Raw genomic sequence first — 16,280 nt, 5'->3', positions numbered from 1 at the left:
GTGTGTATGGAAACAAGACAAATGGATATATGAACACCAGGTGTTTATGGAAACAAGACAAATGGACATATGAACACCAGGTGTGTATGGAAACAAGACAAATGGATATATGAACACCAGGTGTGTATGGAAACAAGACAAATGGATATATGAACACCAGGTGTGTATGGAAACAAGACAAATGGATATATGAACACCGCCCGAACAAGAAGAAGGGCTGACTTCAGGCCTGTTAAGACCATGGGGGGGGGGGTATAGAGGTCCTGGTATAGAGGTCCTGGATGGCAGGAAGCTTGGTCTCAGTGATGTACTGGACCTTCCTCTGACACCGCCTGGTATAGAGGTCCTGGATGGCAGGAAGCCCCAGTGATGTACTGGGCCGTACGACTTAAATACAAAAATTAAGAATGTTTGGCCAAAACGTAGAAATGTATGGAGAAAACACACTGTGTACTGTAAGTAGGAATATAGTAAAGGAAACTGCCCAGTGCTTGTGTGAGCAACTCTTGGAGGACAATGGAACTTGACTTTGAAAATACTAAAAGCAGTGCATCTGGGCATGTAGCCTTCACCAGGGGATCTGTGAGAGGGGAAGGGTGGGTAGAGTCCGTTAGTCCAAACAGAAGGAGCGTACACAGGTCAGGGCATCATAACGACATCACAGTCCAAACATCTTAGCTGTATTCCTGCTGCTCTTCCCCCTTGTTCTGACATGCTGCTCTTCCCCCTTGTTCTGACATGCTGCTCTTCCCCCTTGTTCTGACATGCTGCTCTACCCCCTTGTTCTGACATGCTGCTCTTCCCCCTTGTTAACAACAACATGCTGAAACAACAACATGCTGAAACAACAACATGCTGAAACAACAACATGCTGAAACAACAACATGCTGAAACAACAACATGCTGAAACAACAACATGCTGAAACAACAACATGCTGAAACAACAACATGCTGAAACAACAACATGTGTTAACAACAACATGCTGAAACAACAACATGTGTTAACAACAACATGCTGAAACAACAACATGCTGAAACAACAACATGCTGAAACAACAACATGTGTTAACAACAACATGCTGAAACAACAACATGCTGAAACAACAACATGCTGAAACAACAACATGTGTTAACAACAACATGCTGAAACAACAACATGCTGAAACAACAACATGTGTTAACAACAACATGCTGAAACAACAACATGTGTTAACAACAACATGCTGAAACAACAACATGCTGAAACAACAACATGCTGAAACAACAACATGTGTTAACAACAACATGCTGAAACAACAACATGCTGAAACAACAACATGTGTTAACAACAACATGCTGAAACAACAACATGCTGAAACAACAACATGTGTTAACAACAACATGCTGAAACAACAACATGTGTTAACAACAACATGCTGAAACAACAACATGCTGAAACAACAACATGCTGAAACAACAACATGCTGAAACAACAACATGCTGAAACAACAACATGCTGAAACAACAACATGCTGAAACAACAACATGCTGAAACAACAACATGCTGAAACAACATGCTGAAACAACAACATGTGTTAACAACAACATGCTGAAACAACAACATGTGTTAACAACAACATGCTGAAACAACAACATGCTGAAACAACAACATGCTGAAACAACAACATGCTGAAACAACAACATGCTGAAACAACAACATGCTGAAACAACAACATGCTGAAACAACATGCTGAAACAACAACATGTGTTAACAACAACATGCTGAAACAACAACATGCTGAAACAACAACATGTGTTAACAACAACATGCTGAAACAACAACATGCTGAAACAACAACATGCTGAAACAACAACATGCTGAAACAACAACATGCTGAAACAACAACATGCTGAAACAACAACATGCTGAAACAACAACATGCTGAAACAACAACATGCTGAAACAACATGCTGAAACAACAACATGCTGAAACAACATGCTGAAACAACAACATGCTGAAACAACAACATGCTGAAACAACAACATGCTGAAACAACAACATGCTGAAACAACAACATGCTGAAACAACAACATGCTGAAACAACAACATGCTGAAACAACAACATGCTGAAACAACAACATGCTGAAACAACATGCTGAAACAACGTGGTTTCATGAAGCTTTCATACATACAGTTCATGTACATTAGGTCACCAGATCAACATCTGTGTTGTTCCGTCTAGCTGTATGTACAGCAGGTTAGTAGGATGGTTAGGGGTTCTACCCGGGGTCCAGGCCAGATCCCATCCTGTCTGGCAGGAAGTCAAACTTGGAGAGAAGCAGCTCTGCTCACCTACTGTAAGCACCCTCCACTGCTTCCACCCTATTCAACCTGCTCTGCTGTGCAGTCACCTCCAAGTCAAATAAGCAAACCTCTGTCATAGTTTCTCCCTCTCTAAAGGAGAGGGTGGGGGCTAAGGGAGGAGGCTCTAAGGGAGAGGGTTAGATTGAGGGGGGGAGCAAAGAGAAATAGGTGGGTTAGACTAGGGTGGGTTTCTAAGGGAGGAGGCTCTAAGGGAGAGGGTTAGATTGAGGGGGGGAGCAAAGAGAAAGAGGTGGGTTAGATTAGGGTGGGGGCTAAGGGAGGAGGCTCTAAGGGAGAGGGTTAGATTGAGGGGGGGAGCAAAGTGAAAGAGGTGGGTTAGATTAGGGTGGGGGCTAAGGGAGGAGGCTCTAAGGGAGAGGGTTAGATTGAGGGGGGGAGCAAAGAGAAATAGGTGGGTTAGATTAGGATGGGGGCTAAGGGAGGAGGCTCTAAGGGAGAGGGTTAGATTGAGGGGGGGAGCAAAGAGAAATAGGTGGGTTAGATTAGGATGGGGGCTAAGGGAGGAGGCTCTAAGGGAGAGGGTTAGATTGAGGGGGGGAGCAAAGAGAAAGAGGTGGGTTAGATTAGGGTGGGGGCTAATGGAGGAGGCTCTAAGGGAGAGGGTTAGATTGAGGGGGAGCAAAGAGAAAGAGGTGGGTTAGATTAGGGTGGGGGCTAAGGGAGGAGGCACCTGTTAACAACAACTACCTGTTAACAACAACAACCTGTTAACAACAACTACCTGTTAACAACAACTACCTGTTAACAACAACCTGTTAACAACAACTACCTGTTAACAACAACTACCTGTTAACAACAACAACCTGTTAACAACAACCTGTTAACAACAACAACCTGTTAACAACAACCTGTTAACAACAACTACCTGTTAACAACAACTACCTGTTAACAACAACTACCTGTTAACAACTACCTGTTAACAACAACCTGTTAACAGCAACCTGTTAACAACAACCTGTTAACAACAACAACCTGTTAACAACAACCTGTTAACAACAACAACCTGTTAACAACAACAACCTGTTAACAACAACCTGTTAACAACAACTACCTGTTAACAACAACTACCTGTTAACAACAACCTGTTAACAACAACTACCTGTTAACAACAACTACCTGTTAACAACAACAACCTGTTAACAACAACAACCTGTTAACAGCAACAACCTGTTAACAACAACCTGTTAACAACAACAACCTGTTAACAACAACCTGTTAACAACAACAACCTGTTAACAACAACTACCTGTTAACAACAACAACCTGTTAACAACAACTACCTGTTAACAACAACCTGTTAACAACAACAACCTGTTAACAACAACAACAACCTGTTAACAACAACAACAACCTGTTAACAACAACAACAACCTCTTAACAACAACAACCTGTTAACAACAACCTGTTAACAACAACTACCTGTTAACAACAACCTGTTAACAACAACAACCTGTTAACAACAACAACCTGTTAACAACAACTACCTGTTAACAACAACCTGTTAACAACAACCTGTTAACAACAACTACCTGTTAACAACAACTACCTGTTAACAACTACCTGTTAACAACAACAACCTGTTAACAACAACAACCTGTTAACAGCAACCTGTTAACAGCAACAACCTGTTAACAACAACAACCTGTTAACAACAACAACCTGTTAACAACAACAACAACCTGTTAACAACAACAACAACCTCTTAACAACAACAACCTGTTAACAACAGCAACCTGTTAACAACAGCAACCTGTTAACAACAACAACAACCTGTTAACAACAACTACCTGTTAACAACAACTACCTGTTAACAACTACCTGTTAACAACAACAACCTGTTAACAACAACAACCTGTTAACAGCAACCTGTTAACAGCAACAACCTGTTAACAACAACAACCTGTTAACAACAACAACCTGTTAACAACAACAACAACCTGTTAACAACAACAACAACCTCTTAACAACAACAACCTGTTAACAACAGCAACCTGTTAACAACAGCAACCTGTTAACAACAACCTGTTAACAGCAACAACCTGTTAACAACAACAACCTGTTAACAACAACAACAACCTGTTAACAACAACAACAACCTCTTAACAACAACAACCTGTTAACAACAACCTGTTAACAACAACTACCTGTTAACAACAACTACCTGTTAACAACAACTACCTGTTAACAACTACCTGTTAACAACAACCTGTTAACAGCAACCTGTTAACAACAACAACCTGTTAACAACAACAACCTGTTAACAACAACAACCTGTTAACAACAACCTGTTAACAACAACAACCTGTTAACAACAACCTGTTAACAACAACTACCTGTTAACAACAACAACAACCTGTTAACAACAACAACCTGTTAACAACAACCTGTTAACAACAACCTGTTAACAACAACTACCTGTTAACAACAACAACAACCTGTTAACAACAACAACCTGTTAACAACAACCTGTTAACAACAACCTGTTAACAACAACAACCTGTTAACAACAACAACCTGTTAACAACAACCTGTTAACAGCAACAACCTGTTAACAACAACTACCTGTTAACAACAACAACAACCTGTTAACAACAACTACCTGTTAACAACAACTACCTGTTAACAACAACTACCTGTTAACAACAACAACCTGTTAACAACAACCTGTTAACAACAACTACCTGTTAACAACAACAACAACCTGTTAACAACAACAACCTGTTAACAACAACCTGTTAACAACAACCTGTTAACAACAACAACCTGTTAACAACAACCTGTTAACAACAACAACCTGTTAACAACAACAACCTGTTAACAACAACTACCTGTTAACAACAACAACAACCTGTTAACAACAACAACCTGTTAACAACAACCTGTTAACAGCAACCTGTTAACAACAACAACCTGTTAACAACAACAACCTGTTAACAACAACAACCTGTTAACAACTACTACCTGTTAACAACAACAACCTGTTAACAACTACTACCTGTTAACAACAACCTGTTAACAACAACAACCTGTTAACAACAACCTGTTAACAACAACAACCTGTTAACAACAACAACCTGTTAACAACAACAACCTGTTAACAACAACCTGTTAACAACAACAACCTGTTAACAACAACTACCTGTTAACAACAACCTGTTAACAACAACAACCTGTTAACAACAACCTGTTAACAACAACAACCTGTTAACAACAACTACCTGTTAACAACAACCTGTTAACAACAACAACCTGTTAACAACAACAACCTGTTAACAACAACAACCTGTTAACAACAACCTGTTAACAACAACAACCTGTTAACAACTACCTGTTAACAACAACCTGTTAACAACAACAACCTGTTAACAACAACTACCTGTTAACAGCAACAACCTGTTAACAACTACCTGTTAACAACAACAACCTGTTAACAACAACTACCTGTTAACAGCAACAACCTGTTAACAACTACCTGTTAACAACAACTACCTGTTAACAACAACAACAACCTGTTAACAACAACTACCTGTTAACAACAACAACAACCTGTTAACAACAACAACCTGTTAACAACAACCTGTTAACAACAACCTGTTAACAACAACAACCTGTTAACAACAACCTGTTAACAACAACAACCTGTTAACAACAACAACCTGTTAACAACAACTACCTGTTAACAACAACAACAACCTGTTAACAACAACAACCTGTTAACAACAACCTGTTAACAACAACCTGTTAACAACAACCTGTTAACAACAACAACCTGTTAACAACAACTACCTGTTAACAGCAACAACCTGTTAACAACTACCTGTTAACAACAACTACCTGTTAACAACAACAACAACCTGTTAACAACAACAACCTGTTAACAACAACTACCTGTTAACAACAACCTGTTAACAACAACAACCTGTTAACAACAACTACCTGTTAACAACAACTACCTGTTAACAACAACAACCTGTTAACAACAACCTGTTAACAACAACTACCTCTTAACAACAACCTGTTAACAACAACCTGTTAACAACAACAACAACCTGTTAACAACAACAACCTGTTAACAACAACAACCTGTTAACAACAACTACCTGTTAACAACAACCTGTTAACAACAACAACCTGTTAACAACAACTACCTGTTAACAACAACTACCTGTTAACAACAACCTGTTAACAACAACCTGTTAACAACAACCTGTTAACAACAACCTGTTAACAACAACTACCTCTTAACAACAACCTGTTAACAACAACCTGTTAACAACAACAACCTGTTAACAACAACAACCTGTTAACAACAACAACCTGTTAACAACAACTATCTGTTAACAACAACCTGTTAACAACAACTACCTGTTAAAAGCAACTACCTGTTAACAACAACCTGTTAACAACAACAACCTCTTAACAACTACCTGTTAACAACAACAACCTGTTAACAACAACTACCTGTTAACAACAACTTGTTAACAACAACAACCTGTTAACAACAACCTGTTAACAACAACAACCTGTTAACAACAACAACCTGTTAACAACAACAACCTGTTAACAACAACAACAACCTGTTAACAACAACAACCTGTTAACAACAACCTGTTAACAACAACCTGTTAACAACAACAACCTGTTAACAACAACTACCTGTTAACAGCAACAACCTGTTAACAACTACCTGTTAACAACAACTACCTGTTAACAACAACAACAACCTGTTAACAACAACAACCTGTTAACAACAACCTGTTAACAGCAACCTGTTAACAACAACAACCTGTTAACAACAACAACCTGTTAACAACAACAACCTGTTAACAACTACTACCTGTTAACAACAACCTGTTAACAACAACAACCTGTTAACAACAACAACCTGTTAACAACAACAACCTGTTAACAACAACAACCTGTTAACAACAACAACCTGTTAACAACAACAACCTGTTAACAACAACCTGTTAACAACAACAACCTGTTAACAACAACTACCTGTTAACAACAACCTGTTAACAACAACAACCTGTTAACAACAACCTGTTAACAACAACAACCTGTTAACAACAACTACCTGTTAACAACAACCTGTTAACAACAACAACCTGTTAACAACAACAACCTGTTAACAACAACAACCTGTTAACAACAACCTGTTAACAACAACAACCTGTTAACAACTACCTGTTAACAACAACCTGTTAACAACAACAACCTGTTAACAACTACCTGTTAACAACAACAACCTGTTAACAACAACTACCTGTTAACAGCAACAACCTGTTAACAACTACCTGTTAACAACAACTACCTGTTAACAACAACAACAACCTGTTAACAACAACTACCTGTTAACAACAACAACAACCTGTTAACAACAACAACCTGTTAACAACAACCTGTTAACAACAACCTGTTAACAACAACAACCTGTTAACAACAACCTGTTAACAACAACAACCTGTTAACAACAACAACCTGTTAACAACAACTACCTGTTAACAACAACAACAACCTGTTAACAACAACAACCTGTTAACAACAACCTGTTAACAACAACCTGTTAACAACAACCTGTTAACAATAACAACCTGTTAACAACAACTACCTGTTAACAGCAACAACCTGTTAACAACTACCTGTTAACAACAACTACCTGTTAACAACAACAACAACCTGTTAACAACAACTACCTGTTAACAACAACCTGTTAACAACAACCTGTTAACAACAACAACCTGTTAACAACAACTACCTGTTAACAACAACTACCTGTTAACAACAACAACCTGTTAACAACAACCTGTTAACAACAACTACCTCTTAACAACAACCTGTTAACAACAACCTGTTAACAACAACAACCTGTTAACAACAACAACCTGTTAACAACAACAACCTGTTAACAACAACTACCTGTTAACAACAACCTGTTAACAACAACAACCTGTTAACAACAACTACCTGTTAACAACAACTACCTGTTAACAACAACAACCTGTTAACAACAACAACCTGTTAACAACAACAACCTGTTAACAACAACTACCTGTTAACAACAACTACCTGTTAACAACAACAACCTGTTAACAACAACCTGTTAACAACAACTACCTCTTAACAACAACCTGTTAACAACAACCTGTTAACAACAACTACCTGTTAACAACAACTACCTGTTAACAACAACCTGTTAACAACAACCTGTTAACAACAACCTGTTAACAACAACCTGTTAACAACAACTACCTCTTAACAACAACCTGTTAACAACAACCTGTTAACAACAACAACCTGTTAACAACAACAACCTGTTAACAACAACAACCTGTTAACAACAACTATCTGTTAACAACAACCTGTTAACAACAACTACCTGTTAAAAGCAACTACCTGTTAACAACAACCTGTTAACAACAACAACCTCTTAACAACTACCTGTTAACAACAACAACCTGTTAACAACAACAACCTGTTAACAACAACTACCTGTTAACAACAACTTGTTAACAACAACAACCTGTTAACAACAACCTGTTAACAACAACAACCTGTTAACAACAACTACCTGTTAACAACAACCTGTTAACAACAACAACCTGTTAACAACAACTACCTGTTAACAACAACCTGTTAACAACAACAACCTGTTAACAACAACAACAACCTGTTAACAACAACAACCTGTTAACAACAACAACCTGTTAACGGCAACAACCTGTTAACAACAACTACCTGTTAACAACTACCTGTTAACAACAACAACAACCTGTTAACAACAACTACCTGTTAACAACTACCTGTTAACAACTACCTGTTAACAACAACAACCTGTTAACAACTACCTGTTAACAACAACCTGTTAACAGCAACAACCTGTTAACAACTACCTGTTAACAACTACCTGTTAACAACAACCTGTTAACAACAACTACCTGTTAACAACAACAACCTGTTAACAACAACTACTTGTTAACAACTACCTGTTAACAACAACTACCTGTTAACAACTACCTGTTAACAACAACAACCTGTTAACAGCAACTACCTGTTAACAACAACTACCTGTTAACAACAACTTGTTAACAACAACAACCTGTTAACAACAACCTGTTAACAACAACAACCTGTTAACAACAACAACCTGTTAACAACAACTACCTGTTAACAACAACCTGTTAACAACAACAACCTGTTAACAACACCTACCTGTTAACAACAACTACCTGTTAACAACTACCTGTTAACAACAATCTGTTAACAACAACCTGTTAACAACAACTACCTCTTAACAACAACCTGTTAACAACAACAACCTGTTAACAACAACAACCTGTTAACAACAACAACCTGTTAACAACAACAACCTGTTAACAACAACTACCTGTTAACAACAACCTGTTAACAACAACAACCTGTTAACAACAACTACCTGTTAACAACAACTACCTGTTAACAACAACCTGTTAACAACAACCTGTTAACAACAACCTGTTAACAACAACTACCTCTTAACAACAACCTGGTAACAACAACCTGTTAACAACAACAACCTGTTAACAACAACAACCTGTTAACAACAACTACCTGTTAAAAGCAACTACCTGTTAACAACAACCTGTTAACAACAACAACCTGTTAACAACAATTACCTGTTAACAACAACTTGTTAACAACAACAACCTGTTAACAACAACCTGTTAACAACAACAACCTGTTAACAACAACTACCTGTTAACAACAACCTGTTAACAACAACAACCTGTTAACAACAACTACCTGTTAACAACAACCTGTTAACAACAACAACCTGTTAACAACAACAACAACCTGTTAACAACAACAACCTGTTAACAACAACAACCTGTTAACAACAACAACCTGTTAACAACAACTACCTGTTAACAACTACCTGTTAACAACTACCTGTTAACAACAACAACCTGTTAACAACAACTACCTGTTAACAACTACCTGTTAACAACTACCTGTTAACAACAACAACCTGTTAACAACTACCTGTTAACAACAACCTGTTAACAACAACAACCTGTTAACGGCAACAACCTGTTAACAACAACTACCTGTTAACAACTACCTGTTAACAACAACAACAACCTGTTAACAACAACTACCTGTTAACAACTACCTGTTAACAACTACCTGTTAACAACAACAACCTGTTAACAACTACCTGTTAACAACAACCTGTTAACAGCAACAACCTGTTAACAACTACCTGTTAACAACTACCTGTTAACAACAACCTGTTAACAACAACTACCTGTTAACAACAACAACCTGTTAACAACAACTACTTGTTAACAACTACCTGTTAACAACAACTACCTGTTAACAACTACCTGTTAACAACAACAACCTGTTAACAGCAACTACCTGTTAACAACAACTACCTGTTAACAACAACTTGTTAACAACAACAACCTGTTAACAACAACCTGTTAACAACAACAACCTGTTAACAACAACAACCTGTTAACAACAACTACCTGTTAACAACAACCTGTTAACAACAACAACCTGTTAACAACAACTACCTGTTAACAACAACTACCTGTTAACAACTACCTGTTAACAACAATCTGTTAACAACAACCTGTTAACAACAATCTGTTAACAACAACAACCTGTTAACAACAATCTGTTAACAACAACCTGTTAACAACAACCTGTTAACAACAACAACCTGTTAACAACAACTACCTGTTAACAACAACCTGTTAACAACAACAACCTGTTAACAACAACTACCTGTTAACAACAATCTGTTAACAACAACAACCTGTTAACAACAATCTGTTAACAACAACCTGTTAACAACAACCTGTTAACAACAACAACCTGTTAACAACAACTACCTGTTAACAACAACCTGTTAACAACAACAACCTGTTAACAACAACTACCTGTTAACAACAACTACCTGTTAACAACTACCTGTTAACAACAATCTGTTAACAACAACCTGTTAACAACAACTACTTGTTAACAACTACCTGTTAACAACAACTACCTGTTAACAACTACCTGTTAACAACAACAACCTGTTAACAGCAACTACCTGTTAACAACAACTACCTGTTAACAACAACTTGTTAACAACAACAACCTGTTAACAACAACCTGTTAACAACAACAACCTGTTAACAACAACAACCTGTTAACAACAACTACCTGTTAACAACAACCTGTTAACAACAACCTGTTAACAACAACAACCTGTTAACAACAACTACCTGTTAACAACAACTACCTGTTAACAACTACCTGTTAACAACAATCTGTTAACAACAACCTGTTAACAACAACTACCTGTTAACAACTACCTGTTAACAACAATCTGTTAACAACAACCTGTTAACAACAACTACCTCTTAACAACAACCTGTTAACAACAACAACCTGTTAACAACAACAACCTGTTAACAACAACAACCTGTTAACAACAACAACCTGTTAACAACAACTACCTGTTAACAACAACCTGTTAACAACAACAACCTGTTAACAACAACTACCTGTTAACAACAACTACCTGTTAACAACAACCTGTTAACAACAACCTGTTAACAACAACCTGTTAACAACAACTACCTCTTAACAACAACCTGGTAACAACAACCTGTTAACAACAACAACCTGTTAACAACAACAACCTGTTAACAACAACTACCTGTTAAAAGCAACTACCTGTTAACAACAACCTGTTAACAACAACAACCTCTTAACAACTACCTGTTAACAACAACAACCTGTTAACAACAATTACCTGTTAACAACAACTTGTTAACAACAACAACCTGTTAACAACAACCTGTTAACAACAACAACCTGTTAACAACAACTACCTGTTAACAACAACCTGTTAACAACAACAACCTGTTAACAACAACTACCTGTTAACAACAACCTGTTAACAACAACAACCTGTTAACAACAACAACAACCTGTTAACAACAACAACCTGTTAACAACAACAACCTGTTAACAACAACAACCTGTTAACAACAACTACCTGTTAACAACTACCTGTTAACAACTACCTGTTAACAACAACAACCTGTTAACAACTACCTGTTAACAACAACCTGTTAACAACAACTACCCGTTAACAACTGACTGACCAGATCTATTGTGTTATATTGGGCCAAATGTGCCTAATTGGATCATTTACTCACGGTTTCCTCCTGTCTCTCCTCCAGTCTATTATTTTCATAAGGGACCGTAACGCTCTTGGACAGGAGATCTCTGGCTATATCGACTATTCCCACAGACTGAAGACAGAGGACTTTCATCCATACTTCAATGGTAAGAAGAGGCTGCTGCCAAGAGCTACTGATTTAAGGTGAGCCCGTGTCTTACTGTAATACAGTAACATGCCCATGTCTTACTGTAATACAGTAACATGCCCGTGTCTTACTGTAATACAGTAACATGCCCATGTCTTACTGTAATACAGTAACATGCCCTTATTGTAATACTGTAACATGTCTTACTGTAATACCATAACATGCCTGTGCCTTATTGTAATACAGTAACATACCCATGTCTTACTGTAATACAGTAACATGCCCATGTCTTACTGTAATACAGTAACATGCCCATGTCTTACTGTAATACAGTAACATGCCCATGTCTTACTGTAATACAGTAACATGCCCTTATTGTAATACTGTAACATGTCTTACTGTAATACCATAACATGCCTGTGCCTTATTGTAATACAGTAACATGCCCATGTCTTACTGTAATACAGTAACATGCCCATGTCTTACTGTAATACAGTAACATGCCCTTATTGTAATACTGTAACATGTCTTACTGTAATACCATAACATGCCTGTGCCTTATTGTAATACAGTAACATGCCCATGTCTTACTGTAATACAGTAACATGCCCATGTCTTATTGTAATACTGTAACATGTTTTATTGTAATTCCGTAACATGCCCGTGCCTTATTGTAATACAGTAACATACCCACGTCTTACTTTAATACCATAACATGCTGTTTCTTACTGTAATACAGTAACATGCCCATGTCTTACTGTAATACAGTAACATGCCCTTATTGTAATACCGTAACATGCCCTTTTTGTAATACAGTAACATGCCCTTATTGTAAAACCGTAACATGCCATTATTGTAAAACCGTAACATGCCCTTATTGTAAAACCGTAACATGCCCTTATTGTAAAATCGTAACGTGCCCTTATTGTAAAACTGTAACGTGCCCTTATTGTAAAACCGTAACATTCCCTTATTGTAAAACCGTAACATGCCCATGTTGGTTAGAGGGGGCTGGAGCTAGCAGTGTAAGGGTTTGAAGGGTAAGGAAATGTCTTTGTCTGGTATTGAAGATCCACAACTTAGATGTGAGTTGATGTGAGAGGTCAGTGGATGGGTTGGGACACGGGTTTTTAGCTAAAGAAAGACGCTGTGGTCAAAGTCCAGTGTCAGTGGTTGTGTCTTGGACACTCTGTCAGGGCACCAACTCTCCCCTTCACACAGAATAACCTTTCCCTTGTTGTGTTCCTTCAATGTTTTCCAATATCCTAATTGAATTGAACACATCAGGGATGTCTGGTAGAACCACTTTCTGTCCTTGAGGGAAGCAGTAGTTGGTGAACCACTATGGCTGTATCTGTAATTTATTGGTCATTATTTAGGATCACTGTGTACATAGGACACACACACACTCACACACACACACACACACACACACACACACACACACACACACACACACACACACACACACACACACACACACACACACACACACCTGGCAGCAGGGAACTATTGGAAGCAGAACCCTCCCTACATTCCACAAGTTCTGTCTCCTCACACGCTAACATTCTCTACATCTCAGAGATACGCTAGAAAGCCCAGGAGGACAAACACACCTGGAGAGGAAAGAGGGTGTGGGTTTACCTTCAGCTCAAAAGTACACTTGTCAGACATGACAACAATACAGAACATTAACAATAGGTCAACCAATGAACTTTCACCTTTGGCCAGGATTCAAACCACCGCAGATTATCGCACTGAACTTGACTTGTAGAATGTTTACACTATGACAGGTGGAACTGAGTAACAGCAACCAAATCACAAAGCTTAGCCTACTAAAAAAACTGTTTTATTTTACCTTCGTCCATACCTTAAGGCAATCACTTTTTAATATGGATGCTTCCAAGTGTGTGATATTATGGGATATCAAGTTAGCCCGAGTCAGTTACTTATGGGATATCAAATCAAATATAGCCCTTCTTACATCAGCTGATATCTTAAAGTGCTGTACAGAAACCCAGCCTAAAACCCCCAAAATCAAGCAATGCAGGTGTAGAAGCACGGTGGCTAGGAAAAACACCCTAGAAAGGCAGGAACCTAGGAAGAAACCTAGAGAGGAACCAGGCTATGAGGGGTGGCCAGTCCTCTTCTGGCTGTGCCGGGTGGAGATTATAACAGAACATGGCCAAGATGTTAAAATGTTCATAAATGACCAGCAGGGTCAAATAATAATAATCACAGTAGTTGTTGAGGGTGCAACAGGTCAGCACCTCAGGAGTAAATGTCAGTTGGCTTTTCATAGCCGATCATTCAGAGTATCTCTACCACTCCTGCTGTCTCTAGAGAGTTGAAATCAGCAGGTCTGGGACAGGTTGCATGTCCGGTGAACAGGTCAGGGTTCCATAGTCGCAGGCAGAACAGTTGAAACTGGAGCAGCAGCATGACTAGGTGGACTGGGGACAGCAAGGAGTCATCATGCCAGGTAATCCTGAGGCATGGTCCTAGGGGTCAAGTCCCCCGAGAGAGAGAAAGAAAGAGAATTCGAGGGAGCATACTTAAATTCACACCGGATAAGACAGGAGAAGTACTCCAGATATAACAGACTGACCCTAGCTCCCCGACACATAAACTACTGCAGCATAAATACTGGAGGCTGAGACAGGAGGGGTCAAGAGACACTGTGGCCCCATCCGATGATACCCCCGGACAGGCCCAAACAGGCAGGATATAACCCCACCCACTTTGCCAAAGCACAGCCCCCACACCACTAAAGGGATATCTTCAACCACCAACCTACCATCCTGAGACAAGGCTGAGTCTAGCCCACAAAGATCTCCGCCACGGCACAACCCAGGGGGGTGCACCAATCCATAACAACTTAGCCCTAGTCAGTTACTTATGGGATATCAACTTAGCCCTCATCAGTTACTTATGAAATATCAATCAACCATCCTTACCCTCCACAACCCTCCTAACCCGCCACACTCCTTCCTAGCCCACCCCTCTCCCTCCTAACCCTCCACACTCCCTCCTAACCCTCCACACTCTCCCAACCCTCCACAACCCTCCTAACCCGCCACACTCCCTCCTAACCCTCCACAACCCTCCTAACCCGCCACACTCCCTCCTACCCCTCCACACTCTCCCAACCCTCCACAACCCTCCTGACCCTCCACTCTCTCCAAACCCTCCACAAACCTCCTAGCCTTCCACACTTTCCCAACCCTGCACAACCCTCATGACCCTCCACACTCTCACAACCCTCAAAACCCTCCACACTCTCCGAACCCTCCACAACCCTCCTACCCCTCCACACTCTTCCAACACTCCACAGCCCTCCTAACCTTCCACAACCTTCCTAACCTTCCACAATCCTCCTACTCCTCCACAATGTTCCTAATCCTTCTAACCCCTCACATCCCTCCACAACCCTCCGAAACCCTCCTAACACACTCTCCCAACCCTCGACAACCCTTCACACTCCCTCCTAACACCCACAACCCTACTAACCCTCCACACTCTCCCAACTCTCCACAACCCTCCTGACCCTCCACACTCTCCCAGCCCTCCACAACCCTCCACACTCTCCCAACCCTCC

At 39.4% G+C, this 16,280-nt stretch overlaps 1 protein-coding gene across 1 annotated transcript in view; it reads left to right on the top strand.

Moving 5' to 3' along the window:
- Positions 1-16,280, top strand: part of cfap299 (cilia and flagella associated protein 299) — a 299,483-nt gene that overhangs the window by 249,376 nt on the left and 33,827 nt on the right. Inside the window, exon 4 of the mRNA XM_064972046.1 lies at positions 12,596-12,738. Within this exon, the coding sequence (XP_064828118.1) occupies positions 12,596-12,738 (143 nt within the window). The remainder of the gene's footprint in view (positions 1-12,595; positions 12,739-16,280) is intronic.

This window comes from Oncorhynchus masou, chromosome 1, assembly GCF_036934945.1.
Source record: "Oncorhynchus masou masou isolate Uvic2021 chromosome 1, UVic_Omas_1.1, whole genome shotgun sequence".
Classification (NCBI taxonomy): Eukaryota; Metazoa; Chordata; class Actinopteri; order Salmoniformes; family Salmonidae; genus Oncorhynchus; species Oncorhynchus masou.
The sequence above is the reverse complement of the archived record's forward strand: the minus strand, read 5'-3'. Positions and strand labels throughout refer to the sequence as shown.